General features: G+C 52.3%; 1 protein-coding gene across 8 annotated transcripts in view; it reads left to right on the top strand.

Annotated features, from left to right (window-relative positions):
- Adgrg1 (adhesion G protein-coupled receptor G1) overlaps positions 1–25321 on the top strand; it is a 37718-nt gene extending 12397 nt beyond the window's left edge. For 2 of the 8 annotated variants that reach the window (XM_028770385.1, XM_028770384.1), the window contains exons 2-14: positions 13638–13712; positions 14228–14665; positions 16247–16379; positions 16781–16928; positions 17216–17347; positions 17813–17929; positions 18303–18348; positions 18597–18700; positions 19571–19689; positions 20653–20921; positions 21681–21789; positions 22716–22984; positions 23989–25321. In XM_028770385.1, coding sequence (XP_028626218.1) covers positions 13649–13712; positions 14228–14665; positions 16247–16379; positions 16781–16928; positions 17216–17347; positions 17813–17929; positions 18303–18348; positions 18597–18700; positions 19571–19689; positions 20653–20921; positions 21681–21789; positions 22716–22984; positions 23989–24119 — 2079 coding nt within the window. In that variant the 5' untranslated portion in view covers positions 13638–13648 and the 3' untranslated portion in view covers positions 24120–25321. Of the gene's footprint in view, positions 1–5835; positions 5854–6574; positions 6758–13637; positions 13713–14227; positions 14666–16246; positions 16380–16780; positions 16929–17215; positions 17348–17812; positions 17930–18302; positions 18349–18596; positions 18701–19570; positions 19690–20652; positions 20922–21680; positions 21790–22715; positions 22985–23988 lie in introns of those variants that run through there. The other 6 variants (XM_028770390.1, XM_028770389.1, XM_028770386.1 and 3 more) reach the window with 6 other exon arrangements.
- Positions 25322–27789: the final 2468 nt, after the last annotated feature.

The raw sequence follows: 27789 nt of genomic DNA, 5'->3' as shown, positions 1-27789 counted from the left end.
CGGTAGTAGTGGGAGTGCAGCCCATTTTGACAGTATCTTAGGATCACCAGATTTCCTGGGCTCTGCAGTCTTCGAGAGAGATGACTTCACAGTTAGTATTAGAGTCATTTAGCCAAGGCTTCTCTTTAGAATTTCAAGTGCAGGGGAAAGAGGTGGAAGACACGTTTGCAAAAGGCATAGCAAGAAGGGAAGGTGACTCTTAGGCATTGCCTACTGTTTGGCCAGCAGCCTGGATTCAAAAAAGATGCCTGGATTCCAGCCAGGCTGGAGGCCTAAGTAGCACTCCATGGTTACCCTTGTTTTTTTACTGGGTTCTCTTGGTCCCTAGGGCCTGGGTTGGGTGGGCATTGCCAGCTAAGTCCAGTTTTCGGGGTATAGTCTTATTTCTGGAAGCCTGGGTTTCTGACCTTGTGGTAGGTGACAGGTGTCCAGACCCACCTGTTTTGATGTGACATGTGTGAGGGGTGGACCTCAGAGGTTGGTCAGGACAGCTGAGTCATACTGAGCCTGGGCCTGATTCCTGTCTGTTGTAGCATCATCTGGGCACATGCCAAATGGCTTGGGTTTGGCCTATAGCCTGGCCCTGTCCATAGCCTCCACGCCACTGCTCAAAGCGCTTTGGTACTTCTGGTCCTCCAAGGCTGAACTTTTCAATCCATGTTTCAGAGATGATGAAGCAGGTTGGGGGTTCCTGAACAGTCTGTGGTAGCAGGGACTTGGACTCTGGTCATTTGCCTGTGATCAGACTTGTTCTCGTGTTATCAAAATGGCTTGTTCCCACTGGAGGTAGTTAGCTCTCCATCCTTGCAAGTATTCGAGAAGGTCCGAGAAGATCTAGCAGGGACCTGGGGGATCATGAGCTTTTCCAACCCTGGGGGGATGGCACCAATGGCCATGTCCTTTAGTGTTGTCAAGTGTTACCCAGCATGTGGGTAGTTCTGGTGTATCATGTTATGTCTGTGAATGATGTAATGCCCTCCTACTGCCTTGATGGTCACTGCACCGAGCTCCCCCATTGGTTCGTCCCACTACATCTTCAGGGCTGTTTACTAAGCAGCATGTGAGGAGCTAGGAGTAAGTGAGGTTGTTTTGTTAGGAAAGGCACACAGCCATCTGTAGGGTCTGGGAGGGGATCTCTTGATCTTCCTATGGCCCCGAATCTGGGCAGGGTGTTCATGCTGCCACTCCTCCTCCCCAACACTGGCTATGGGTATCACCTTGCTGGGTTTGTTGGCAGTGGGCAGGGCAGTAAGAAACCTTCTTGCCAGATTTCTGCAAGCTATACTTATCCCAGCTAGTAGAGAAGCTTGCCTTATCCTCTTGGGATCCATGCTGGTAGAGTCTAGTCTCTGAACCTGGCACAGGAGGAGCCTGGTTCCCTAGCTGTGATTAGGGAAGACACTTGGCACGGCTCCCTAGACACCCTGCTGTGGGTTTCGACACAGGCAGGTGTCTCATCTCTGTTCCCTTACTAAGGGAACCAGAGTTTAAAGCTGCAGTCAATGTGATCTGTGAAGACAGTGGTATTCACACAGCAGTAAGGCCTTCACTGAGTGTACTTCAGCAGTGAGGCCTTGGGGTTCTAATAAAACCTCTCTGAACCTCCGTCTTCACCCCTGCCGAGTGGCACAGGATGGCTAGCACTCTGTGGTGTGGCCCTGACGTGCAAGGGTGGCCTGCTGCAAGAATACATAGACACACAGATGAAAGAGTCAGACAGGACTGAGATCCAGTTTTACCAGCTCCGTGGCCCTAGGCAAATAGTTTCTAAGCCTGTTTCCTCGGCTGGCTGACTGTGTGATTGGAAAGAAAAATCCCTCCTCACAGGTGACAGTGGAAGTGTGGAGGCGGGTGTACATCAAGGGGCTCACAGGCATGTGGTCCCTGCTGTGACCTGACTCTGTTCTGTGTGCCTAACCCTAGTCTTCAAGGGCACCTACCCTGGGTTCCTATCCCTAGGCGTCCACTTCTTCCTGATCCACCTCAGATTTCCTGTAGGAAGCTAGCACTACATACAAAATAAATCTGTGACCTAACTTTGTGAGTGAAGATTCTTCCTGGGTTCCTTTAATCCCACACCGCAGCAGTGGGCCTTTGAGGGGTACACGTTGGTAACATAGCCTGAAGAGAAACCCAGAGTTTTCTGTTTATAGGTGCCGGTGGGATTTTAGACATCATGCAATCCAGAAGCCTTTGGAGTGGGGCCCCCTCTCACCCTGAGATGGGGCAGGGGGAAGAGAACCTGGGTGCTTCAGGGCCTCTCGGAGCTTCTATTAGGCTGACATGTAACCTGGAGTTTCTGATTCCCATGGCTCTCAGGCTGTGCATGATCTGGGGATCCCTGCATTGGCCCAACACCCAGTAGAGATACGTGCACTCTTAACCTAGTCAGAGGCCAGGGATGTCTCAGTGCCCTGCTCTTGAGCAGATGTCTTTAGCCTGAATCTACAATATCGGGAATCAGCTGTTGGGGTGACAGAGCCTGTGGCCTGGCTTTGAGCCTCAATTTTTTTTTCATTTGCTCATGTGATCAACTAGCTGCACTGGGCAGCTGCTGTGGTCCCTCATTGTACCAGCAGGGGTGTCAGAGGTGCTAAGACAGACAGACAGACAGACAAACAGGGTTAGGGAGAGACAGCTCAGTGGCTAAGAGCCAACATTGCTCTAGCCAGGGACTTTGGTTCCCAGCACCCACGTGAGGGAGCTCACTCTAGTCCACTTTTGACTCCAGACATAGAGATCGTCTACCTCTGGCCTCCATAGTACCTGTACTCATATACACAGACACATGCACAGACATGTACATATATAGCAATAATAGCTTTAAAAAAAAAAGGACAGCAACTGCTACTGAAGAACAGTGAACAAGCTGGTTGCAAGGCCATTTCAGAAATGACCTAGGGCCCTCAAAATAGAACAGGTCACTAGAGACACATTGACGGACACAGAAGTCACTTTGAATTGGGGAGTCACAAATGGCGTTGCAGGAGAGGGGGACATTTGAATGAAGGTCCAAGAAGGCCATTCAGAGGCAAGGTCTTAGTACCCACAATGGCGGGGGTGGGGTGGGGAAAGCATGTGCAAAGGCCCTGGGGTACAGCTGGACTTGGTGAGTGTGAGGAGGGCAGGGTGACAGGTGAGACCAGGGTCACTGACTTGTGTGGACAGCTGTATTGCTGTTTGCGCCTCAGATATCTGACAAGATATTTCTGATCCCCTCCTCCCCTCTTCTCAGAAGCATTGGAGGAACTCAGTGAGAACAGAGTTGGTTCTATCTCAGGCTGCTGTTGCTAGCTCTGCTAGGTTTCTCGTGGTTGAAGATGAGTAAAGGCTCGGAGGCCGCAGATGGGAACGTGGAGCCATGCCCTGGTTTCTTGCTGTAGCGATTGAGTACCCAGTGTGTGCTAAGGGTCTGGATGCCCTCCCTCTGGGTTCTCAGAACCCCAGCACCCCTGCCAGCTTCTTTGAGGTCTCAGGGTCCTTTGATCCAATATGGCTACCTTCCCAGCCATTGGGTCTTGGAGCTCTCTCTGGAGGCAGGGGAAGGTGTCTCCACCCCACCCCCACCCCCCTGCCCAGGACAGCAGCTCCTTTCTTTGCTTTCTTTTCCTCTTCCTCCAGGCCCAAAATAGAGCCTGAATGGCCCCAGGCTCTGGCAGTGAGACAATAGTAGCCTGCTGACCGAGGCAGCCTGCTGGCCTGGGTCCATGGGCTGGAAGCACTGGGCTAGTGTGCCTGGGGCTCCAAGCCCAGCTGCCTTTCCCAGGGCCCAAGGCAGCCCTTCTACCTGAGGCGTGGGATCCAGTGGAGTCAGTGGTGCTCTGGGCAAAGGCTTGCTACAGGGGAGGGCTGGGACCCTGTGCCTCAGCCTCCCCAGCCCCACTCAGTCTTTATCTGCTTCTGACTGGAGCTCGAGGCCTTTAGATACCTCTCTGTTCTCACTCAAGTTTGGAGCTCAGAGGTGACCCCACATGATGAATATCTTTCCCTCTGGACTCACTGGGTAGAAAGACATCACGGAGGTAAGAGCTGCGTCCACTTAGAAAGGAGTGAGCTCCCTGTCTAGAAATCAAATCAAGCTTAGACAAGATGAGTTCTCAGAGTCTCAGAGATCTGTGTTTGAGTTTCATACCCTGCCTGCCCTTCCCAGCTAGGTAGCCTTGAGCAATAAAATCCCCTCCTTAGACTCTAGAGTCCTGTCTCAGTGTGGGCTCAACCAGGTTCACCCCACAGAGTGGTAGAAATGAGCTTCTAAAATACCCAGTGCTGGATGCAAGCCTTCAGAAGACTTAACTCTGTCCTGCTCTCTTCCTGGGCAGAGAAAACTCCCGACATAGCCTGGGAGCTCTAGGGTAAGCAGGAGGAGCCTCAGGCCTAGGCTGGCTCATAAAGGGGATGATGAGTGAGCTATGGCAGTCTGGGAAGGCTTTCAGGAGGAGACAGACTCTTTGCGTTTTCAGGGAAGAATGGCATACACTCTGTTCACTGCAGCCAATGATAGAGATTGGAGGGTATGCCACCTGGCTCGTGGCCAAGGCCATAAGGAGACGGACAGCAAGTGCCAGCCTCCAACAGGTATTCATTTGGTCAAGGGTCTCACTCCCATTTTGTTCTAAAACCACTTGGTGTTAAAGTCATTCTGAGGGTTAGAAGTGGTGGTACACATCTGTGATCTCAGTTCTTGAGGCTGAGGCAGAAAGAAAACAAGTTCTCTCTCTTGTAACCCTGTATCCCTCCTCTTTCCCCTGACGCTGACATATATTTAATGTTGGTGGATTATCAGGGACCCTAGGAAGGGGGCATCATACATAGCTGGTCCTCTAAGGGGACACAAACAGCATACTTGCCTAGACTACAATGTAAGACCTTCCCTGAAGCCTCTCCCCTCAAAGGAAAAAAGTCATTGCAGACTAACTGGAAGATTTCATGCAAAAATCTACCCTTCTGCTTCTCTAGGGAACTTGGGTGCTCTGGGGCTTTGGGGTCCCCTCAAGACGGATGCCTTATGCTCTAGGACCTGCTATCTTGCATGTGAGCCTAGCTTGTCCCTGCCAGTACTTGCTTGAGCCCAGGCGGACTCAGGACGAAGCACTCACGCTTGGGTACAGACAAGTTAGAGAGCCCGCGCTGTAAGCCAGGCAGTGACGCAGTCCATGCAGCTGCCAACGGTTGCCAGGGCAACGGTTGCCAGGGGCTGCTGTCACCTGCGCCCCTTCCTCCCCCTTGGCGCTGGAGGCCCGGCTTCTCAGCCCAGCTTCCCGCCTGCCCCCTTTGTTTGAAGCGCTAGTAAGGGGGTGGTGACTGGGGGGCCCCAGGCTTTCATGCGACCTTCAGCCCCCTGTACTCAGGGAAAGTGTCCCTTATTCAAGTAGTCTGCTGCCTGCAAACAAGGAGGTTTCGTCCAGTTACTTTTGCCTGGAGGAGAAAGCCAGGTAGACTCTTCCTCCTGTTCCTTTTCAGCTCCTTTTCCTTCACTTCTCCCCCATCCCACCATCTCCTTTCTTTCCTCCATGGCCTCCTGTCTTCCCTCCCTCTCCTGTAACCCTGCATCCTCCCTCCCCCCTCCTCTGACACTGACATGTAGCTAATGGTGGTGGGTTGTCGGGACCCTGGGGGCCATCATAGCTGGCCCTCTAAGGGGATGTGAACAGCCTGGAGAGCCATCAGGAAGTGGTTAGGGGTAGCCACCCTCCCTCCCTTTCTAGCTGACCATTTTTGAGTCTCAGCTGTAGCCGTGGTCACAGCATAAGTCTCAGAGAAGGGTGGTAGGGGATAACTGGACAAGGAGAGCTGGAAACATCACACACAGCCTTGGGAAGAGCCAGAGAGGAGCTGAGCTTCATTGTCACCTGGGTAAGTTCATGCAAACCCTTCAACTGGGGTCTTGTGCAGATGGCGGTCTGCTTAATCCGAGGAGACCATTTCACTGTGACTTCTAAAGAGAGGCTCTCACTGGCAGGTAAGCTTTGCATTCGAGAGCCGGTCTTTTCTAGAGCTAGCCTGGATTCCCACGCAAGCTTCACCCTTCACTGTGTGACCCTAGCGGGTGACTTGGCTTCCCAGGGGCCGCACCTTCATCTGTTCAGTGGGTCATGGGCCTTTTCTCATGGGTTTTTAAAGAAGATTAAATGTGTTAATGGTGGTTCAGGCCTGTAATCTGAACACATGGGAGGCTGAGGCAGGAGAATTAGAAGTTCATAGCCAGGCTGGGCTACACAGAGAGACAAGCACATAAGTATATTAATTGCTCAAAGAGCTTTGAGTCCTGCCCTGCCTTTCTGAGGTATTTTATTGTACTGCTGTAGCTGTATTATATAAGTATAGCCGTATTACTGAAGGGGCAGGCACCTGCTTGTCACAGAGGAGCGAGAGAATCTTTGTGTGCTCAGGGAGGGGGCTCTGGTTAGTGCCTCCCGTCTCCCCCCTGCAGGGGCCTTGGATCCAGCCATAGTTGGGAGCTGCCTGGTTTTGTGTCCCTGGGCTGGCAGCCTCTGGGCCAGGAAGGAGGAGGAGAAAAGGGAGGTTTGGTAGCTGACCTTGGGAACAGAAAGATCCTGCAGTCCACAGACGGGCATTCTGCCTGATCCAGGAGAGCTCAGCGCAGCCCCCAGAAAGCCAGCAGGTGGCCTTGGGCAACTCAAGAAAGCAGATGGGAAAAGGGGAACTTCAAGGGGACATGGAGACTACTGTGGTCTGAAAGGGAAGAAAGTCTAGCCAGGTCTACGCTTCCTCTTTGTTCCTCACTGCCAGCTCAAAGGTAGGTCTTTCCCTAACATATGTACCCTTAATTGGCCAAGAACGGAGGTCATAGTCTCCCATTGCAGAGGACAGGGGTCGTAGTTGCCCATTGACAAAATGGGAAACTGAGGTCCACTGAGAGGCAGGCTAGCTCAAGATTCCAGGCTTAGGTGACCTCTGACTGCTGCCACCTGGCTCTGGGAGGCAGATGCTGACCCTGTGTACCAATTCAAACGGCTGTCCACAGTGGCTCATTGAATACAACTGTGTGACTGTGTACTGGACTCTTGGCTTTGACCTGGCTTAGAACACTCAGGGACAAGAAGCGACTGGAGCTGGCACCAGAGTGCCTAGACTGCCTAGGCCTTAGCCCATATTTATGTTATGACAGATGTGAGTCCTCCAGGTGTTACTCCACTCCCTCGTCCATAGTTTCTTGGACTCTCCAGTTGGCCCCAAGATTCCATGGGGCTTTGAGCATCTATATCCCCAGACTCTCATTTTCTTCACTTCCTCCAGTGTTTTAGTTGCTGGAGATTAGAACATAAGCCTAGCTGGCTAGAGGACTGGATTGCTTCCGGTCAGGTACAGCATTGTCATTTCTCCGCGAGATGCTGCTGTAGGCAAAGGAAGGCAGGATCAGCCTGAATGCACCCCAAGCTCACAGGGGATCTGTCGCCTGGAAGTATCAGAGATGGTGATGAGGGGCCCTGGGGAACACTACAACCTAAATGGCTTCAGTGGCTCATCTTGTACTGGCTAATAGCCTTGGGGACAGCTCAGAAAAGAAACGAGGGACTTGAGACAGTATATGTGTGCACACATGAAGACATGCTGATAGGCTACTTACTGTCTGTGTGGTGTCAAGGTATTCGAGGACTTGTTTTTCACATGAGTGACAGGTGTCCGTGCTGAAAAGGGCCTGCCACATTGGTTTAGGGAATGGGCCAGTAAAAGTAAAATTGTGTTGTTTCTATTTGTGGGACTTATCCAAGTGTTTGTTGTGCTAAGGCCCAAGAGAAAGTAGGGTCCAAAGGTCTGTCTAATTAGAGGATAAGTGGCAAGTTCCCCCACAGTAAGGCCAGGGAGACTGAGGGAGGGAAGGGACACTGTAACCACAGCGGCTGAAACCATTGCTTTGAGGTTAGACGGACTTGGTTTGAGTCATGGCACGGCTCGTCCTTTGTTTTGTGATCTCGGCTGTGATGTAAGCCCTTTGCATCTAACGCCCTCTGCCTTTGAACAAGCATTGTTCTAGAATTAGTGTGGAGTGAGTGGGCTACGGAGTTGAGACCCTGGGCCACTCTGTGGCAAGGATGCTGCAGGTGCTGGCACCAAGTGCTTGCTGGAGGGGACCTGGATTCCAGAGTCTCTTCCATTGTTCTGGATAGATCCCTGGTGAGCCCCATGCGGCCTGCTGGTCACCATGATGCAGTGAAGAAGGCAGAGGTTTGAGCCTGGGACTGTTAGCACCACAGGAAGGGCCTGTGGGTAAGGACAGTTAAGGAAGTAACCAAGGCTAGCTCATTCCTGCTTGGTGATGATCCTTAACCTTCCCAGGATCCCCCCACCGTGCATGCGTAGGAACAGGAAACTGCGGAATGGCCAGCTGCTGAGACCTTAGAGTCTTTTGTGTCCACAGGCCTTCTGCTGGGCTGGCACTCAATGCCCACAGCTCCCCTTCCTCAGTTTCCCCGTGGGGCAGGGCTGCCAGAAGGTATTGCAATTCATGGATATTGGCAGGAAATCATAAGAAGGTGAAGCCTGTGCTAACTGTGCAGTCCTATATAGCAAGGCTGGGTCTAGATGGTTCTGTATGGATCTATATGGTCTTCTATGGTCACACATGGTCCTATATGGTCCTATATAGTTCTATCTGGCAGCCATGCTTGGTATGGTAGCTCAAGCCTGTAATCCTGGTGCCAGAGGAACTGAGGCAGTGGGATGACTGTGAGTTCAAGGCCAGCCTGGGCTAAGTGCGAGACAAAAACAAACAAACAAACAAACAAACAAGCAACACAGAAAGTGAGCCTTGTCCTAGTGGGTAAGATCTGGAAACCTGCCAGCCTCCAGGGCAGGTGCCAACTTGATTTTTATTATCACACAGTCTAGACAGATTCCTGAAGCGTGAAGTCACAGTGCTGCCCTGTGACCCCAGTGCTCCCTCTCAGTGAGGGGTAGGTTCTAGAGGGGTCAGCTTGCTTGGGTGTCAGTCACCCAACTGTGAAGCGGGGGTGTAGATGCAGAAGGCAGGGCCCAGTATTTACAAGTGTGCTCAGAAGCTGGGGACACAGCCGAGTGAGCCCTGGCTGAGCGGGGATGGGTACTGCAGGTCCCCTGGGTCTGGGTCTGCTCTCCTTTGAATATATGGATATGTGGTGCTCGGAAGTGAGGAGTTGGCCTGATGAGCCATCCCTGGAAGGTGTTAGAGGGAGGATCCCCTCAGCCCTGTGCCCCGCTCCCACTCTGGCCTTGGATGTGTGTCTGAGCCGTCTCCTCCGCAGAGATTGGAGCCCATGCTAACTGGCCTCCCCTTCCTCCTCTCCCAGTGCACACTCCTGGGCTCAAGGACACACACTTGCAGTTCTGCATGCTTATACTGTGAAGGTTCTTCTCGTCCCCCATCTTCTCTCTGAGTCTCCATAGCTCCTAAGGAGCGCATTCACAGCAGCCCTGTGTTAGAAAGTAGCCGACAGTAAGCTGAGGCCTCTCCAGCCTCCCCAGATCTGCCCTGAATCGGTCACAGGAGACTCAGACCTGGAAACTAGTTGGCTCCGTCCTTGTTTTATCTGGCTGTATCTCCATCTCTGGCTGTCCTGTGGGAGGTCCCTCAGATGACCAGCCCCCTGCCAAGTCCTGGGGGACCATATGTCATGTTGAGGGGAAGGGACAGGAGTCAGGAGAGGCAGGCTGCCCTTGTCTCTGACTAGGTTTTGTTCTTTCACATCTGGGTAAATGCAACAGACCCTTGCCAGGCCTATGGATATCCCTGGCCCCATGTGTGGCCTGTCAATCACTGGATACTGACAAAACCAGACTCTGGGCCCCACCTGAGCTGTGGTGCAAGGATCCAGGCCATGCCCTTCAAAGTATCTTTCCTGGGGTGGGTCCCAGTGCACTGGCAGTTTGGGGTACCTCTGATGTGGCCAGCCCTTGGCAGGGAGACACACAGGGCCATGTATGGCTTGCAGGAAGTCGGGTACTCCTGGAGCCTTGGGCTTTGAACAGAAGGTCACAGTGGAAATCTGTCATTCAGAACCCAAGAACACATCCTAGCAAGGACTAAGGCTATGACAGATACCCTTGGGGTAACTGGTGTGAAGGGGTCCCACTCGACATGTGAGGTGGCAGCCTGGGAAGGGTTAATCTAGAGCTCTCTTAGTTCCTGTTCAACTTCCACCTCCAACTCGGAGGAAATGGGTTTTCCAGGAGCTGGCGGCGCCTAGGTGACGCAGGTCCACAGAGGCTGGCAGGGGAAGTGAGTCAGGCCTCGGGAGAGAAAGTGAGCACTGAGATTGCTGCTGCCCACTGTGCCGGGGCCCTTTCCCCAGCAGCCACTCATAGTAGGAATGATGGAGGCTCCCACACCCTTAGCCCCCCTCTATCCTGGGGAATCCTTGGGGACCCTGTCATGTTGTCCATTGTGTCAGGCTGGCTCGGCGTGTTCTGTTCTCAGTATGTTTACGGGAAGTTGAGGTCAAGAACAGCAGCCATTCTGAAAGGGGTTGTCAGTCCGGCAAAACTTCTCTCTAGGCTGGACTTGCCTACTGTGTGCCCGTGACCTCCACAGGTCTTGCTTTTCTCTCTTTGGGGGACCCTAAGTCAGGAGGGGTATGTACCTCAGGAACTTTTGAGGAGAGGGCATGGCAGCAGCCTTGTGTGCTCTTGGGAGAGATGGCCTTTTTCTGGCCTCAGTTTCCGCATCTGTAAAATGGTCAACCTGAAACAGTACTCTCCAGATGTTGCTGTTACTATTGGGGTGGGGCTGCTAACCCATCTTTCTAGTAACCATTGGCTCTGGCAGTGCTGTGGCAGGTGATATTTGGTGGCTAAGGTTGGTCTGTTCTTCATCTACACAAGCCAAAGGTGGTACCCAGGTGGTGGGTCCCTGCTGCTGGCTGCAGAGACTAGGGTAACCAGATCTTGGGAAGCCTGCAGGAGGCACAAGGGTCCTATCCTATGATACTGCTTTTACCCTTTGGGGTGTGAGGCTGGGTAACAGGTGCATATGTATGGATAGGCTGGGAGGGGCTCAGGCAGGAATGGCCTGAATGGATAAATAGGACAGTACCCTTCCTAACCCATGTGGCCATCCCTTAGCTGTCTGAAGAGAAGCACCCCCCCACCCCAGTTGTCCTCCTTGTCCAGCTCCTGGCAGCCTGTGACATTCAGGGCCAGTTAGGAGGAGGGAAGTTCTCTGGGTGGGGTCACAGCCTTCCCGATACTCTGTCCGGAAGGGAGGCTCATGTTCTAGGAATTTCCCTTCAAGTGCTCCGAAGGCCAAGCTGGCCACCTGCAATGGACAGAGGCCTGCGGAGGGAAGCATGGGATAGCGAGTTGGGGGAAAGGGTCTGGGTCAGGGACAGGAGTGCACTGGACAGAAGGTACACAGAGACAATCTAACTTCAGTGGAACCCTGTGTGCAGCCCAGTTTAAGGCCCTTTTTGGAGAGCAGTAGACATAGTGACAGCTGAGGTAGGTTCGATTTGTAATCCTCTTTACAAGAGAGGGAAGTGAAGCCCAAATATGGTGTAGCTAACTTAAGAACACATAGCTAGGAAAATATTTGAATCCAGGTGGTCTGGCTCTGGAATCCACTAAGAAATCTAAGCAACAAACCTCCTCCTTCTCAGTACCCCCCTTCTCCCTCCCTCCCCTTTGTCATCCTCCCCATCTTCCTCTTCCTCTTCTTCTTCCTCCTCTTTCTCCTCTTCCTTCATCTCTTCTTCCCCCTCCTCTTCCTCCTCCTCCCCATCCTCCTCTTCTTCCTTTTCCTCCTTTTCCTCCCCATCCTCCTCCTCCTCCCCATCCTCCTCCTCCTCTTCCTCCTTCTCTTACTCCTCTTCTTCCTCCTCCTCTTTCTCCTTCTCTTTCTCCTCCTCCTCATTCTCCTTCTCCTCAAACCCAAGAATGCTGACAGGGGTGCTTATCCTCCTTAGAGTGGCTCCACAAAGATGCAAAGCAGACGGGCAAGGAGTGGAGGTGCAGTCTGCCCCTTGTGTGTGCTTGATCCCTTCCAAGGGTTGCCATGGTGATCCAGCCTCACTGATCCCTCCCACGATGGGGGAGCTTGCTCTCTTCCCTGCCTCTTTTGTTCTCAAGGGCTATTTGGGGAGGATCAGTGCAAGACAAATGGCTGTGTCCTGTCCTGGACCCTGTGCTGACAGTGGTGACCCACCTTGAGAGGGACAAGAGTCCTAGTTAGCTGTGTGACCACATGAAGTTGTTGGCTATCTCTGGGCTTCAGATCTAAATGTCACAAAATGGAGATCAGATGGAAGTCTCAAGCGTTTTGTGAGCTTCAAGTTGAAGAGAGGAATCTGTCTGGAAGAAGAGAGATTTGGGTTCAAAGTCGAATGGACAATGACAGGGACAGCAGAGAGAAGGGAAGAGGGGCTCTGGCCTATCCCTAGATGCTGGTCTTCTGCTGGGAGTTTGACAAGATGCAGGGAAACCTCATGCTCCCATGGAGGAAGTACTCTCTCCCTACCACTTTCCTGTTCTCTGTGTGATGCTCCAGCACTGGATGAGGACCATGCCCTCAGAAACTGAAGTTCTGTTCCTCATGTTTCAATGTCCCTCATGTTTGGGTGTGTGGGACTGGCTGTCACTTGAAGGGGCCAGAGTGACTAGAATGAGACTGATCCAGAAAGGAGACAACAAGATCCTGCTTGGGCCACCTGGTGCTTAGTTTAACATCTGCCTCTTCTAGGAAGCCCTCCTAGTTCCCCCCTCCCCCTAGAATTCAGACTCCCTTTGTGCCCCAGGTTTCCAGACTTCCCTTTGCCTAACTGTGGAAGATGAGTGCCTGTCACTGTGGTCTGACACAGTTTCCTACAGGCTGAAGGATGGTAGTCTGAGTATATCAGCACCCACTTGGTCACTGGGCCAGCTGGGAGGGCCAACAACGGAAGGCACCTCCAGTGTTGGTGTAGTTCATGTAGGTGCAAGGTAAAGAAGCACCCAGCTACTAGTGGCCCATGGAGTCAGTGTGGGAAGGATGTAACTGAACCTCATCAGGGCCGAAGCACATAGAGAAACAAAATCACACCTCTCTGCCACCAGCTTCTCAGGCCCTGGTGGCTGGCTCCCCCTGGTGGTCATGACAGGAAACGTCCTTCCCTCCAGCAGTTTTTAGAGCGTTCACGCTGCTGCTTTCCTGCTTCCGCCTCTACACTAGGCTCTGTTTCGGAATGTGGCCAGGTTGAATGAGGACGGGACTGTACCAGTTGATGGTGGGTGGATAAAAGATCCAGGCAATGGAGTTGAGGGTGGGAGTATAAAATGTAGTAATGAGTGATCCTAGAGGTAAGCTTCTTATAACTAGCTAGGCCTCAGGGACTGTGACATGTGGTTCCTAGGAAAAACTCAAGACAGCCCATTCATTTCCCTGCATTTCCTCTAGGCCTGTTAGATGCAGGATGGTGGCTTCTAGACAGGGCCATTCTATGGCCTCTGGGCCCCTCTGTGAGCCACTTACACCATGTAGCAGAACAGCAAAAGGCAGAGCGGTGGCTGTGCCTATTTATAGCCTCTTGCGACTCTGGAGAGGTCTGGCCATTTCTGTGTGACCTTTAGTTCACTCCCATCCATACACAGTCCTCCCGCTGTGGGGCTGGCCCCTCCCCCCTCCCCTGTCCCGTCTCCACCCCAGTCATAATGCTCTCACTCTCTTCCAGGTAGGAATACAATGGCCGTCCAGGTACCGCGGCAGATGGTCTACTTCCTACTGAGTCTGTTCTTTCTGGTGCAAGGTAGGCTTCCTTGGGGCCCTGGGTTTGTTGTGACTTTGTCTAATGCCTCCATGTCAGTGTGTGGATCTCTGGGTAAGGGATGGGTCTGCAAAGCAGCCCTGAGGGAACCTTGGGGGAAACAGACACCTACCTCTTCCTTCTTCCCTGCAGCTCCACAGAGCGCAACTTGGGATGGGTGCTGTCCTCTCTCTCCTTTGTAGGGAGTGTTCTTGGACAGTGCACATGTGTGCCACAGTTCTAATACAATCTAATACAATAATACAATCTCATTAATTAAATGATCTCCTTTAAACTTTGGCATTTGACTTTGAAACAAATTCTTTATCTTCACTTTCATTTTACTTTATATATATTTTTTTTGTATTCTGAAGCCAGTCATTTTCTAGCAGGATAGATACATTGTTATACATTGTTGTAGACCAATAGATACATTGGTGTAGACCCTTGAAGTATAGAGCCTTGGAATGTGTGTGAGTCCTAGGTCCTTGCCCATGGTTGGTCCTATCTATATATAGCTTTTGTCTCCTCAGGTGCACATGGTGGCAGCCCCCGAGAAGACTTCCGCTTCTGTGGCCAGCGGAACCAGACACAACAGAGCAACCTCCATTATGATCAATCTTCAGAGCCTCACATCTTTGTGTGGAACACAGAGGAGACTCTTACGATTCGTGCCCCCTTCCCGGCAGTCCCAGACATTCCCCGCTTATTCCCGGAGCCTAGAGGGCTCTACCACTTCTGCCTCTACTGGAGCCGCCACACTGGGAGGCTCCACCTGCGCTATGGCAAGCATGATTACCTGCTTAGTAGCCAAGCCTCCAGCCTCCTCTGCTTCCGGAAACAGGAGCCGAGCCTGAAGCAGGGGGCCCCACTGATCGCCACCTCTGTCCGCTCCTGGCAGAGCTCCCAGAACACCAGCCTGCCTGGGGCTGCAAGCTTCATCTTCTCCTTCCACAGTAAGGCTGGGGGACATATGAGTGTGGGACGGGAGTCACAGAAGACATGGAAAGTCCATCAAGGAGGACCTGGGTTCAGATGGCAGCTATGGTCACCAAACTTGGGCATCCTCTAGCAGGAGGGAGCCATGAAAGATGGCTGGGGAGGGAAAGATTAGACTGTTTGCCTGTCCCTGTTAAGATCTAAGATCTCTGTGAAGACCATAGCATCACTTCAGCCATTAGGAGAGCACCTTAGTTACTTTTCCTCTCCATGATAAAAACACTCTGACAAAAGCAGCTTAAGGGAGAAAGGCTTCTTTCGGCTCACAGTTCTAGGGTACACTCCATCATGCTGGGGATGTCCTGGTGGCAGGTGCTTGAAACAACTGGTCATTTGTATCCGTAGTCAGGAAGCAGACTATGATAAATACTTCTGTTCAGCAAGCTTCCCTCCTGTTTGCATAGCCAGGACCTAAGCCTAGGGGATGGTGCTGCCCACTTTAGGGTGGATCTTCCCACCTCAGTTAAACTAACCTAGATAATTCCTCCCAGACATGGCTCCTGTCAGGTGAGTAATCAATACTATGCCAGAGAACAAGGGATGGAGAGAAATAGATTATTACTTATAGGTCCTGAGGTGCAGTACATACATGGAGGTCATGCTAATATGCACACAAAGGTCAGGACACAATGGGAGGAGGGTAGGGGGGACATAGCTTGACCTGGGAGTGTAACACTTGCAACTGTGAGAACTGGCAGAGCCATACTCCAGCCAGAAGGCCCAACTTCTGTTCAAAGCGCAGGGGCTGGAGGAATGGCTCAGTGGTTAAGAGCATTTGCTGTTCTTAACCAAGTTCAGTTCCCAGCAACTACAATGGGTAGCCCCCAAACATCTGTAACTCCAATTCCAGGAGCCCCCACACCCTCCTCTGTTTTCTGCAGGAACCCAGTATGTACACAATGCATGTTTATAGACACACATACACACACACACATTAATTAATTAATTAAATCATTAAAAAACAAAGCACAGGTAGAAGCAACATGAACTGTAGGCATTCCACATACCCTAGTGTCAACAAAGAGGAAACTGCGGTGCAGAGAGCTATGTGACTAACAGATTGGGCCTTTAGGGTGTGAACCTAGCAGCTGATTAGCAGGGGCAGGGAGAATTAAGAGGGTAAAAGGTCGGGAAAGCAGGGAGGCTGTCAAGGAGGCCTGGAGATCATGGCCTTATGGGTCAGAAAATGGATGCTTTCTTACTTGGGACTCTTCCTAGAGATACCCAAGTTCCCAGGGGCTTAGGTAGAGCTAGAGAAGCTAGAGATTGGTAGATCCCCAAAGCTGGCACAAACAACCCACATAATTCCCAAGGAAATCCGCTTGGGCCTGGTCCTCAGAGCCTTCTGTACTCATGTTCAGGAGGCCCTAGGAGACACAGGCCCGCCTAGCTGGCTTCATGTTTCGCTGATCTCTGGCCCCCTCTGCCTCTTGGGCCCTCGGTTCTCTCTTCTGTGGAGTGTCACATGAGAGTTACATAATGCTGTATACTGGCCATCAGTCTAGGCAGCAACCTCAGACACTCTGTTGCCTTCCCAGATGCCCCGCACAAGGTCTCCCACAATGCATCTGTGGACATGTGTGATCTCAAGAAGGAACTGCAGATGCTTAGCAGGTACCTGGAGCATCCTCAAAAGGCCTCCAGGCGGCCCTCTGCAGCGTTCATCAGCCAGTAAGTGTGGATTACCTTCCTAGGGCATGATGGAAGGTCTAACCTGGGCTAGGAGGAACTGGGAAACCTTCTCTGAGGCTGGACCTCCCTCATTGGATCCTACTGAATTGTCAGTAAAGACAGATACCAGGGCAATGCCCAGCTTCTTCCCTATAAGAGACTCCATCTTGGAGTCTGGCATGTTGAATTCCCGAGAGAGGTTTGGACAGGCAAAAGTGGGACATTGGGATGAGCTGAATTCCAAAACAGTGTCCCTCACTGCCACTCCCATGTATCTTCATACCCAGCTGCCTGTGTCCTTTGTCCCCAGCCCCCTCTCCTCTCTGTTCTCGTCTGCCCTGTGTATCTAGACCACCCCTCCCCCTTCCCTCTGTCACCTGCCATGTTCTCCTCCACACCAGGCAGTTACAGAGTCTGGAGTCAAAGCTGACCTCTGTGAGCTTCCTGGGAGACACGTTATCCTTTGAGGAGGACCGGGTCAATGCCACAGTATGGAAGCTGCCACCCACAGCCGGGCTAGAGGATCTGCAAATCCACTCCCAGCAGGAGGTCAGGAACCCTAGGGTGGGACGGGTTAGAAAGGTAGGCAGGAGCACCCCATACAGCATAGTGGCACTCGTTGGTTTTCCCTGGGTCCAGGGACAACCCACAGCCCACAGGGAGAGCTGGTGTCGTAAGACCCCACTGAAGGCCTCTTAGCCTTAGCTCCTGCCATTTGACTCCCCAGCCACCTTGTGGGGTGGCCCAGAGCCCAGTGTTTAAGAAGGGGGTTGTTTGGTGTAAGGGGGAATCTGGGGCATTTGCTGGGCCAGGAACTGAGGGTCCTCGATATACAGGAGGAGCAGAGTGAAGTCCAGGCATACTCGGTGTTGCTTCCCCGGGCCGTATTCCAGCAGACCAGAGGCCGTCGCCGGGATGCTGCCAAGAGGCTCCTGGTCGTAGACTTTAGCAGCCAAGCTTTGTTCCAGGTATGGAGACTCCTCTCACCTGATCCTAGGGTAACTGATATACACACACACACACACACAATACGCATATATGTGCATATATACATATGAGTGTATATATATGTATACATATATATATTATATAGTATATAGTATATAGTATATAGTATATATAATATTATATATATATATATATACATACATACATTCATACATACATACATACATATATGACAGAGGAGTAGAAAGGCAGTGGCTAATCTCCAGGAGGCAAAGCCTCTCCTGTAAAGGCAGAAAGGGCACTCCAATGCACAAGGCTCCTGAGATAGCTGTGAACAGTTCTGTTCTCATTGCAGTGTGAATGGCCAGCAAGACCCTCAGAGCAAAATGTTAGGAGCGACAGTAGTCTAGAAAGAGCAGGCAGAGGCCTTCTTAGCTTCTCTTCTCAGCCTTAACCCGCCCCCCCCCTTCCCCCCATCTACCTAGGACAAGAATTCTAGCCAAGTCCTGGGCCAGAAGGTCTTGGGCATTGTCGTGCAGAACACCAAAGTCACCAACCTCTCAGATCCTGTGGTCCTCACCTTCCAGCATCAGCCACAGCCAGTAAGTGTGAGCAAGCCAACCACAGGGCAAGGGTCCCTTCCTGCTGGGTCACATGTCTGCTTCCTGTCTCTCCCAACTCACTTGTCTTTTATGGAAAGGTTGTCTGACGAGAGCGCCCCACAGCCAGGTCCCAGATTGGGGTTGGGGGTGGGGACTGCGAGCTGGGTAGTGAGGACAGTATGAAGGGTGGGTCATAGGATAAATGAAAGGTAGACCGTGGAGGGAATGCCGAGGGGAGGGCGGGCGATAGAGGGAACATGGGAGGTGAGCAGAGAGAACCCAGAGTGGGCTATAAAGAGAAAACGTGGGAAGTTGGCTATGGAAGGAACACAGAGGCTGAACTATGGCGGCCCTATGCTTCTTGTCCCCACAGAAGAACGTGACTCTGCAGTGTGTTTTCTGGGTTGAAGACCCGACATGTGAGTAGGGCGGGGTCTCCAGGGGAACAAGTATCTGGAGGAGATGTGGAGTTCTGTTGGGATAGGAGCGATGAGGAGCCCCAGGGATGGAATTCTAGAGAAGATGGCTTTAGGGGAAGGCATGATGGAGACTGGGGGATCTGCTGGCGGAGCAAAAGTTTGCAGCAATGACCCAGTTTTGTGTTGAGGGCATGGTGGGTGGGGTCTTGAGGACTGGGGTTGACCAGAGTCCTGTGCTTTCCCCTCAGCAAGCAGCCCTGGGAGCTGGAGCAGTGCAGGCTGTGAGACAGTTAGCAGAGACACACAGACAAACTGCCTGTGCAACCATCTGACCTACTTTGCAGTGCTGATGGTAGGAGTCTCCCCTAGAACCCCCTTGTAGTCCCTCCACAGGCCAAGCTCATGTCCTGTGTTATGTACTTGCTCATTTAATCCCTGCCAAGATACCTCCGATCATCATCCTACTTTAAAGGATGCTGAGGCTAAGTACCACACGTAAGGCTGCACAGGTCATTACGTGCTGGCCTGTAAAACCATTGTTTGTCCTTTGTTCTCAAGTGTTGGTGTCTGACGACCATGCAGATTCCCGCTCCCAACCCACAGGCATGGGCCAGGCAACTGTTTTTTATACACCTCCAACTGGAAGCCACCGAGATGGGCTCTTGCATTCCCCAAATATCAGAGGCTTTGTTGACCTCACTTCATGCTCCCAGAATCCCTTTGTGTGGGAAGCTGAGGAGCTTATCCTTGAGTTGACTATCGTAGAAATAAGGCGTCTTCTTGGCTCACAATGCAGCTATATCCTGATAAACCCACCTTGGGAAAATATGCTAAGTCAACAAATATATAGACTCTGCCCAACAGTAACCCTTCTGAGCACACAGGGGGAGCAGCTCCTAGGGCTCAGGGCTGATGTAGCCCCAGTGGTCCTCGGAGATCTCAAATCCTGAGCAGAGCTCCTACTGATAACTGGGGCTTGAGTGGACAATCCCCAGCTAAAACTGCCTCCATTGGGGCTTTGTGTGGCTCAGGTCTGGCCAGAGCCTGCTTCTTGGGTGAGGATTTCTGCGTTATGGGTCAGAGACTTCCTGCAATGGAAGACACAGAGGTCTCCAAAAGGGTATTCATGTGGGAGGGGCTTGCAAGCTCCCAGCTGGCCAGGAACAGACGCTGGCCACTGGGGAGGGGACCATGCTGAGACTGCCACTCTGTCCCCATTCAGGTGTCATCCATGGAGGTAGAAGCCACTCACAAGCACTACCTTACGCTCCTGTCCTACGTGGGCTGTGTCATCTCTGCTCTGGCTTGTGTCTTCACCATTGCTGCCTACCTCTGCTCCAGGTAGGCCAGAGGGAGTGGATCCATTTTATTCCTATAGACTAGGACTCCTACCATACAGGCTTGCTTCACCCAAAACATGTGTGTTGATGAGAAGCTGTGGGTGGGCTCTCTGCTGGCCACCATACTCTGTGACTGCTGGACCCCAGTAATAACCTTAGTTAATCCAGCATTAGCACTGAGCATCTGCAGGCTCAAAACCCAAACTGTAGGGCACACAGGTGCTACATCACAATGATAATGGTGATAGAAATAGAATGAGGTGACTTCGCGTGGGGTGTCCACACGCCACACGCTGTTCAAAGAGGGCAGCAGACTTTGAGACCTCGCAGTGAGAGAGTGGCAGAGGTTGTCCACTTATCAGTGTTTGGTATGGCCTCCATTAAGGTCGGTTAGGACCTGGTCCTGCCTGAGTAGAGGAGAGACACTCTTGGCTATGGGAGACACCCAATAGGTCTTCAGTTGTCCTGAAGCAGGAGGAGGGGTGGAGCTGGGTACGGGTATGCTGTAAGCAGGTGCATCATGGCCAGGTGCGTCTGCAGGTGCACACCCCCAAGGCTGGGCAGGTGCTTCTGAGGATGGCAGTTGTTGGCTTTATGGAGGCTGAGGTAGGCAGAGCAGTGAGCACAGGGGCAGGGGCATGGGAACTAATAGAAGTGCAGTACTTCCTATACCAGACCTTTAGCCGGCTCCATCCTCCCGCTCTGTATAGGAGGAGGATAGTTATGGTGGGACCAGTGTCTTCTGCTGAAATTCTGGAACTTCTTAGAATCCTATGGTACAGGAATACACTGCACTCTTGGGCAGATGTCCACAGCTACTCGTAGCCATGTGGGCAGACAGCCATGGAGCAGACATGGAAGGCTTCCTAGAAGAGGGGGAGAGGGAAGAGGAAGGGGAACAGGACAGGGCCATGCCCCTGCCCCTGCACTGGCCCACCAGCATGTGCTCACATTCTCCCTGTAGGAAGAAGTCACGTGACTACACCATCAAAGTGCACATGAACCTGCTGCTGGCTGTCTTCCTGCTGGACGTGAGCTTCCTGCTCAGTGAGCCTGTGGCACTGGCGGGCTCCGAAGCAGCCTGTCGCACCAGTGCCATGTTCCTGCACTTCTCCCTGCTTGCCTGCCTCTCCTGGATGGGCCTCGAGGGCTACAATCTCTACCGACTGGTGGTGGAGGTCTTTGGTACCTATGTTCCTGGCTATCTACTCAAGCTGAGCATCGTGGGCTGGGGTAAGCGGCAGGGGAGAGGGGACCCCGGAACCCACTGTCTCATCCAGTACCCACTAAGATTTGGGCCAAGATCAGACAACAGGTTCTGCCCTCCCCTGTTAGGGAATCAACCAGTTCCTCTACCTGGACTGGGGACACGTACCCTAGCTGCAACTCTGCTTGTAGATCCCCCGCAAATCTCTGTGACAGTCTCTATGGCTTTGGCATTTTCTTCTTGGCTGGCGACTTAGTTCACCTGTAACTCAGACTACTCAAGTCAAACTGGGGCCCAGAGTTTCATGGCATGAGTCATTTTGGACAGTCCATAGAACCTGACTTACCCAGGACCCCACACCCCACTTGCTCTTCCTGTGCCTCTCCCATTCACCTTCTGCCCAGGATTTACAAAACTTGAGCTGACTGTGGCATCCTTGGCTCTGTGCTGGCCCCTCCCCCAATGAACTTTCTAATTCTACTAATAAGTGAGTCAAGAAGGCCAAGACAGATGTCCTCTCTGTCAGAGGTCTCTCATTGCCCTCCCCCACCAGCCCCATCCCCTCATCTCCCCGCTTGACCAGGCTTCGACAGTGTGCAACGGGCCTCTTCTCCAAGAAGACCCAGGAAGAGACAGGGAAAAGTTGAAAGAGAGCCTACCCATTATGGAAACAGAGAGGACCTATTCAGGGCCACTGAGAGCAGAGAGGACCTACTCAGGCCCACTGAGAGCAAAGAAAATGGGCTCGGAAGGTGGAGCCAGAGCTTCTTCCTTGCTATCCGCAGGTTTTCCTGTCTTCCTGGTCACTCTGGTGGCATTGGTCGATGTGAATAACTATGGCCCCATCATCCTAGCTGTGCGCCGGACTCCGGACCGTGTCATCTACCCCTCTATGTGAGTGGCTATGGCAGGGACAGGAGTGTGGGTCTCAAGGGACGGTCAGGGACAGCAGCCTTTATTTCCCTGGGTTGGTTGAGAGGCTATGGGCTCCAGTTTGCTGGAGGAATGGGCCCAGCAGTGACCAGAGCCCGGAGCTAAGGACCACAGGGACTAAGAGAAGCCAAGTCTGCCCTTCAGTGGTCAGGTGCCTATGCCCAGAGCCTGGCCTTTCTCTGAGCCTCACAGGACGAGTGTTGGACCACACGGTCTCCTCCCAGGCTTCCTTCCCTCATCCATTGGTTCTGAAGCAGATGGAGACCTGTGGTGTGGACTCACTCATAACCACACTGAGGTTAATATGTGGCAGCAGCTGGCAGGGGACATCCTGAAACTAGACCTGAAGCCAGGGTGCTCCAGCTCCAGGCCAGGAAGGAATGCTCTTCACCAGCTCCATGTTGATAGCATAGAACCCCAAATGTTCCCCCTGTCCCCATGCCAGGCCTGGTAGGTTTGCCTCAATTTTGTACTCTCAAGAACGTGGCTTCCTTAACCCCTTCCTTTAAGTTATCTGACTGGGTAACTGGGCACCAAAGATGACTCAGTGCTGACGAGTGCATACTTCTCTTTCAGAGGACCCGAGTTCGGTTCCCAGTACTTAAATTAGGCAGCCCCCAACCACCTACAAACCCAGTTTCAAAAGATCTGATACCACTAAGCTCTGTGGCCTCCATGTGCACCAGCACACATGTACATATTCACATAGAAACATACACACAATTAAAAATAATAAAATATATATATATTTTAAAAACTAACATTTAAGGTGATGGAAGGCCAGTGTTACTTGTAAATAATGAGCAGTCCCAACACCCAGCCCAGCACCCTCCGGGGTCCTGCTGTTCCCGCTCCTGAGCTGATCTGAGCCTTCCACTCCTGCCCAGGTGCTGGATCCGGGACTCCCTGGTGAGCTATGTCACTAACCTGGGCCTCTTCAGTCTGGTGTTCCTGTTCAACCTGGCTATGCTGGCCACCATGGTGGTGCAGATCCTGCGGCTTCGCCCACACAGCCAGAAGTGGCCCCATGTGTTGACTCTGCTGGGCCTCAGCCTGGTCCTTGGCCTCCCCTGGGCCTTGGTCTTCTTTTCCTTTGCTTCTGGTACCTTCCAGCTCGTCATTCTCTACCTCTTCAGCATCATAACTTCCTTCCAAGGTAGGTGTGGTGAGGGTCCCACCCCTAGTCAGTAGCCCTTGTCCCTCCAGCTGGTAGGCTGTCCACACATGGAGTGGGAAGAAGAGATGCCCTGGGGACCCCAAATGCTCCCTACTCTGGGCCTCAGTTGTCTCATTCCAAAATGAGCATATGCAGGCCACATGCAGGACAAGCCTTTGTTAGACATAGAGGGCTATGTAAGCCCTCTGAGAAGCCCCTGGGTTACAGCATGAGATGGCCACTTAGTTCTCATGAGGGAGACAGTGGAGTCAAGAAAGATCACAGCAACCAGGGAGACTCAGAGTAGGAGAGTTGCAGTTGACAGTAACCAGCACCTGGGCTGGTGTGGATGGAGGTCTTGGGTAATCAGCATCACAGGGGACCTTGTTGGAAAGGCAAACTGTGATCCACTCAGGCCACCAATCCTTTCTGCATCTTAGCAAGATGCCCAGGGCATCCTGCCTATGGCACGGGTCAGGGAGCTCTGGTCTAGCCACTGATGGTAGGGGAGGTGAAAGCAAAGGCCTGGCAATTACAACAAGTGCTGAGAGGGTGAGGAAGGGGTTGTGGCTGAAGGTCAGTCAGTGAGGGCTTGGAGGCAGGATCCTGGAGAACCCAGTGTGAGACCAGCACCCCTCTCCTCTGAGCCTCTCATACGCAGACACAAAGGCCTATCCACCTCTGTATTTGGCTATGCTGACTGAACAGGGCCCGTGTGGCCATTGCAGAACCAATGGAGTCACCGTGGGGTAGAATGGGATGAGGAAATTCATTCCAAAATCTTGTGGTTTGGGCATTTCATCTTGTCTCCTACGAGGCATGACCTAGACTTCTAAGCAAGGCCAACGCTGAGCCCCTGATATGCCACAGTGTACTGAGTCATTCCAAGTGGCTTCAGAGCCTTGAGTATATGACTGGACCCCTGGAGCAGAGGGACTCTGAGAGGGAAACAGGGTCGGATGGGGTCTTGCCCTCTGGTAACCCATGTGCCTCACTGCCCACAGGTTTCCTCATCTTCCTGTGGTACTGGTCCATGCGATTCCAGGCCCAAGGTGGCCCCTCCCCTCTGAAGAGCAACTCAGACAGCGCCAAGCTCCCCATCAGCTCTGGCAGCACCTCTTCCAGCCGCATCTAGGCCACTGCTGCACCTCCCTCAGGGAGGACACATGCATGGCGTCTGTTCACATCGTCTGTGGCCTGGTGCTGTGCCCAGCCTTTGTTGGTTAGCGGCGTACTAGAGAAGGCCCTGGTCCTTGAAGGGGTAGGGCTGTTGCTCTGGTAGGTAGATACCTAGCTTGCCTTGGGGACTACTCTGGTCCCCAAAGGGCTCAGAAGCACACTGCCATTCTGTTCGTGGGGCTGTCCTCACAGCTGTTTCAGTCTGGAGCTGAGACCTTGTCTTTCTGGCCACCTCTGGGTCCAGCTGTTACTGCTGGGTGTTGAGACCGGCAGGCCTAAGCTGGGGTTAGATCTTAAAAGAGGCTGACACATCCGGCCTGAAACACTTGGCTCTGGCTGCTCTGTCTCTGTGGTCACCATGCAGAACTCAAGGGTGGCACTGGGGGTAAATGGGCGGAGAAAAGGTTTGGAGGCAGAGCCCCTTAGGAGCTGAGCATCTCCCCAACCTGTCTGCAAGCCCTTCTCTTCATTCCCTACCCCACCCCCTCCTCTGTGATCCCCTAACCCTCCACCTGCAGCCTGGGGTCCTAGACCAGTGCTGTGATTTGGGGTAGTAGTTCCCAGGAGTTTCCTGGTGCCAGCTATAAACTTCTGTCTGTTGTGTGGGTTTTGGCCTCTGACTCAGGTTCCTGGGCTGAACCAGGCCAACCTGTCTGAGCCTTTCTCCAAGCTGCCTCACCTTTGCTCACACCTCAGAGGAGCCTCCGCCTCTCCTGAAGCCTCCCTGGGGCAAGAACTGCGGGATACAGCCCCTCCCCCTTTTCAACCCAGCATTCTGAAGACCAAGACAGCCCCCTCTGGTGACATTGGCCAAGTTTGTTGTTCTCCTGAGAAGTGGTCTTCAAATCCCTGTAGGTGGCTCTGAAGACACTGGGCTGCCTATCGTGAATTCTGTCCTACTAACGTACAGTGAGTGGCTCCCGAAAGCTCTCACAAAGTCCTGGAGCTGTAGGCATGGGTCTGGGAATCCAGGAGGACTTCCTGCAGAAGGCAGCATTTCATCTTGACCTCAGCCTTCAAGTTGGAGAGCATGTTCTTTTTAAATACCAGTTCATTTGTCTTTTGATATTAAAGCTCTTTGTAGAGAATGTGGAAACTGTAGGAGGTTATTGAGAAGAAAAATAAAAAATCAGCTGTTATCTAATGCAAAGCAACACAGTTTGGAGAGTTGCTCGTCTAAGTTTTTTTTTCCCCACTTCTATTACTAGTATTGCTGAGTCAGGTGTCTTGGGGACAATCAGGAAATGGTAAAGAGGAGAGGGCAATGTGGGAAAGAAGGCGTCTGAGGACACTTTCTCAGGAAAACAAGAGAAATGGCCAGCTGGTGTCTGCTGGGGGCGATGCTGGGCAGAAGTGTATCAATAGTAACCTGGAGATATTGGCCTCGGCTGCAACTGGACAGGGCTGGCATGGAGGGAGATCTGGGAAGCCACATCAGTTGCCTTTCGTGGGGAATCCGGACTGGTTCATAAAAGCCATTGATCTTACAGATTTGGCATATATAAAACCTTCCGTAACCAAAGAGGCCAGTCAATCTTGAGAGCTGAGTTCAGATTTTAACTGATCATGTGATCCAGGGACCAGTTTGGCCACCAGTCTGGAACAGCTGGGCTGCAAAAAAATGAAATGACTCAGGTTTTCTCCCAACCTAGCTTCTAGCCTGCTCCTTCAGTCCTTTCTCCCACTTACGTGGCACAGGTTAGACACGTCCGAAGTACCTGTTCCCCTTGGGTATTTGTGATTGTCCTCATCTGTGTTCAAGTACAAAGAGTTATAAAAATCAGGGTGTGGTGGCACCTGCAGTCCCAGCACTTGAGATGCCGAGGCAGGAGATTGATTTCAGACCAGCCTGGGCTGTATAGTGAGACTCTCAGGAATGAAGGGAGAGAGGGAGGGAAGGAATTCCTCTTTATTTGAAGTCTGAGATTCCCTCAGGTCTACAACCTCACCCCTACCCTCAGCCCCTGCTGCGCCAGGGGAAGATAGGAGTACTCTGGGGTCAACAAGGTGAGTGGAAAGCTGCCTTGGCAGTTCTAGGTACCCCAGCAGTCCCCACAGCGTGGCATGAATGTGGCAGGTTTGAGACCTGTCTGGACTTTGGCATGTGGAAACACCATGTCTCTCTCCAGTCTTCCTCCATAACTCTGGTGGCCGCTGCTTCTGCTTTAGAGTTTGTTTGATTTCTTTTTCTTTCTTCTTTTTCTTTTCTTTTCTTTCTTTCTTTTTTTCTTTTCTTTTCTTTTCTTTTTTTTTTTTTTTGAGACAGGGTTTCTCTGTATATCCCTGGCTGTCCTGGAACTCACTCTGTAGACCAGGCTGCTCTCTAAGATCCACCTACCTCTGCCTTTTAAGTGCTGGGATTAAAGGAATGGACCACCACAACCGGCTTACATTGGAGTCCTTATGTTCCTTCCCCTGAGGAAAAAAACAGACTTTCCTGCAGCGCGCAGCCTCGCCGATAAGGAGAACGCCACACTCAGGATTCTTCTGACAGCAATTTATTGTACAGCTCTCTAGATAGCAGTGAAGCGAGGGGACACCAAGCCCGAAAAACCTGTGGCTTATATAGAGCCCTAGGAGACGTGCCACACACTCATTGGCTCTCACGACATCGCCAATTAGCATACTGGTTTCCGCGCCTTGCGCAGGCGCACATTCAAGCAAGGCTCTCAAGAAGAACCAGGAAGCAGGAAACCGGCGCCATGTTGCAATGGCGAACGCGGCTCCTAACACTTTCCCAAGCCCCTCTACAGAGTGTCCTGGCCTGATATCCTGATATCCCAGTCTCCTTTCACAGGCAGAGGGCACCCTCCTTCCCCTAAACCCTCGCCAATTTCTTTCCTGGACCTCTGGTTTCGAGGCTGGGTCAGAAAAGGAAGTGGGTCCCTTGGTGGTTCCAAGGGGCTTCTTTGGCCTGAGTGGTTCCTTCTAGGCATGAGGGTCTGTAGACAACACACTTACTTTCCCACTAAGACAAGGGAGTCTCTAGAGACACCTTTCTGGTTCGGGATACAGCCAGGTGATGCTGGCTGGCCTGGCAAAGGGCTTGAGGCCCTGCTGACTAGGAGACGTTGGGATAAGCTGGGTGACAGGTGATAGGATGGGACATGGTAGTTATGTTAGTCCTGAAATGTGGGGGCCCAGGGCTCTGCAAAGGATCCCAGGCCAGTACCTAGCCTCATGGGGTCTTTCTAGAAGCTCTGCAAGGCCTGGCCCTCCCACCTCTCTAACTGCTCTTACTGGCCCCCCAGGAACATTGGACGCCATGCCTCTGCCTGCAGGTCACCAGCCTTTTTATTTTTATGCACCTGTGAGACCCATGGAGCCAGCATGGGTGGTCCCAGCATATCAGGAACCACTGTCTCACGACATCCTTGCCCTTGCCTGAAGTTGGGAGGGAGGCCACAAGGGGAGGTTGGCTCAGGGAGGGGCAGGCCCAGTGGCTCCTATCTTCCTGTCAGAGGAAGCTTGGGGACACAGGAACTTCTGGATTCTGACCTGGGATTCTAGGCCATATCCCCCCACCCCACCTTCTACAAAACAAGAGTGACCTGTATCCCTTCCCACACCCCCTCAGATCCAAAGAGCCCAGCAGGGGACCATGTGAAAGGAAGACAGATGACGGT

Source organism: Grammomys surdaster, unplaced genomic scaffold (assembly GCF_004785775.1).
Source record: "Grammomys surdaster isolate TR1022 unplaced genomic scaffold, NIH_TR_1.0 201, whole genome shotgun sequence".
Taxonomy (NCBI): Eukaryota; Metazoa; Chordata; class Mammalia; order Rodentia; family Muridae; genus Grammomys; species Grammomys surdaster.
Note: the sequence above shows the minus strand (reverse complement) of the source record. Positions and strands in the feature narration are given on the sequence as shown.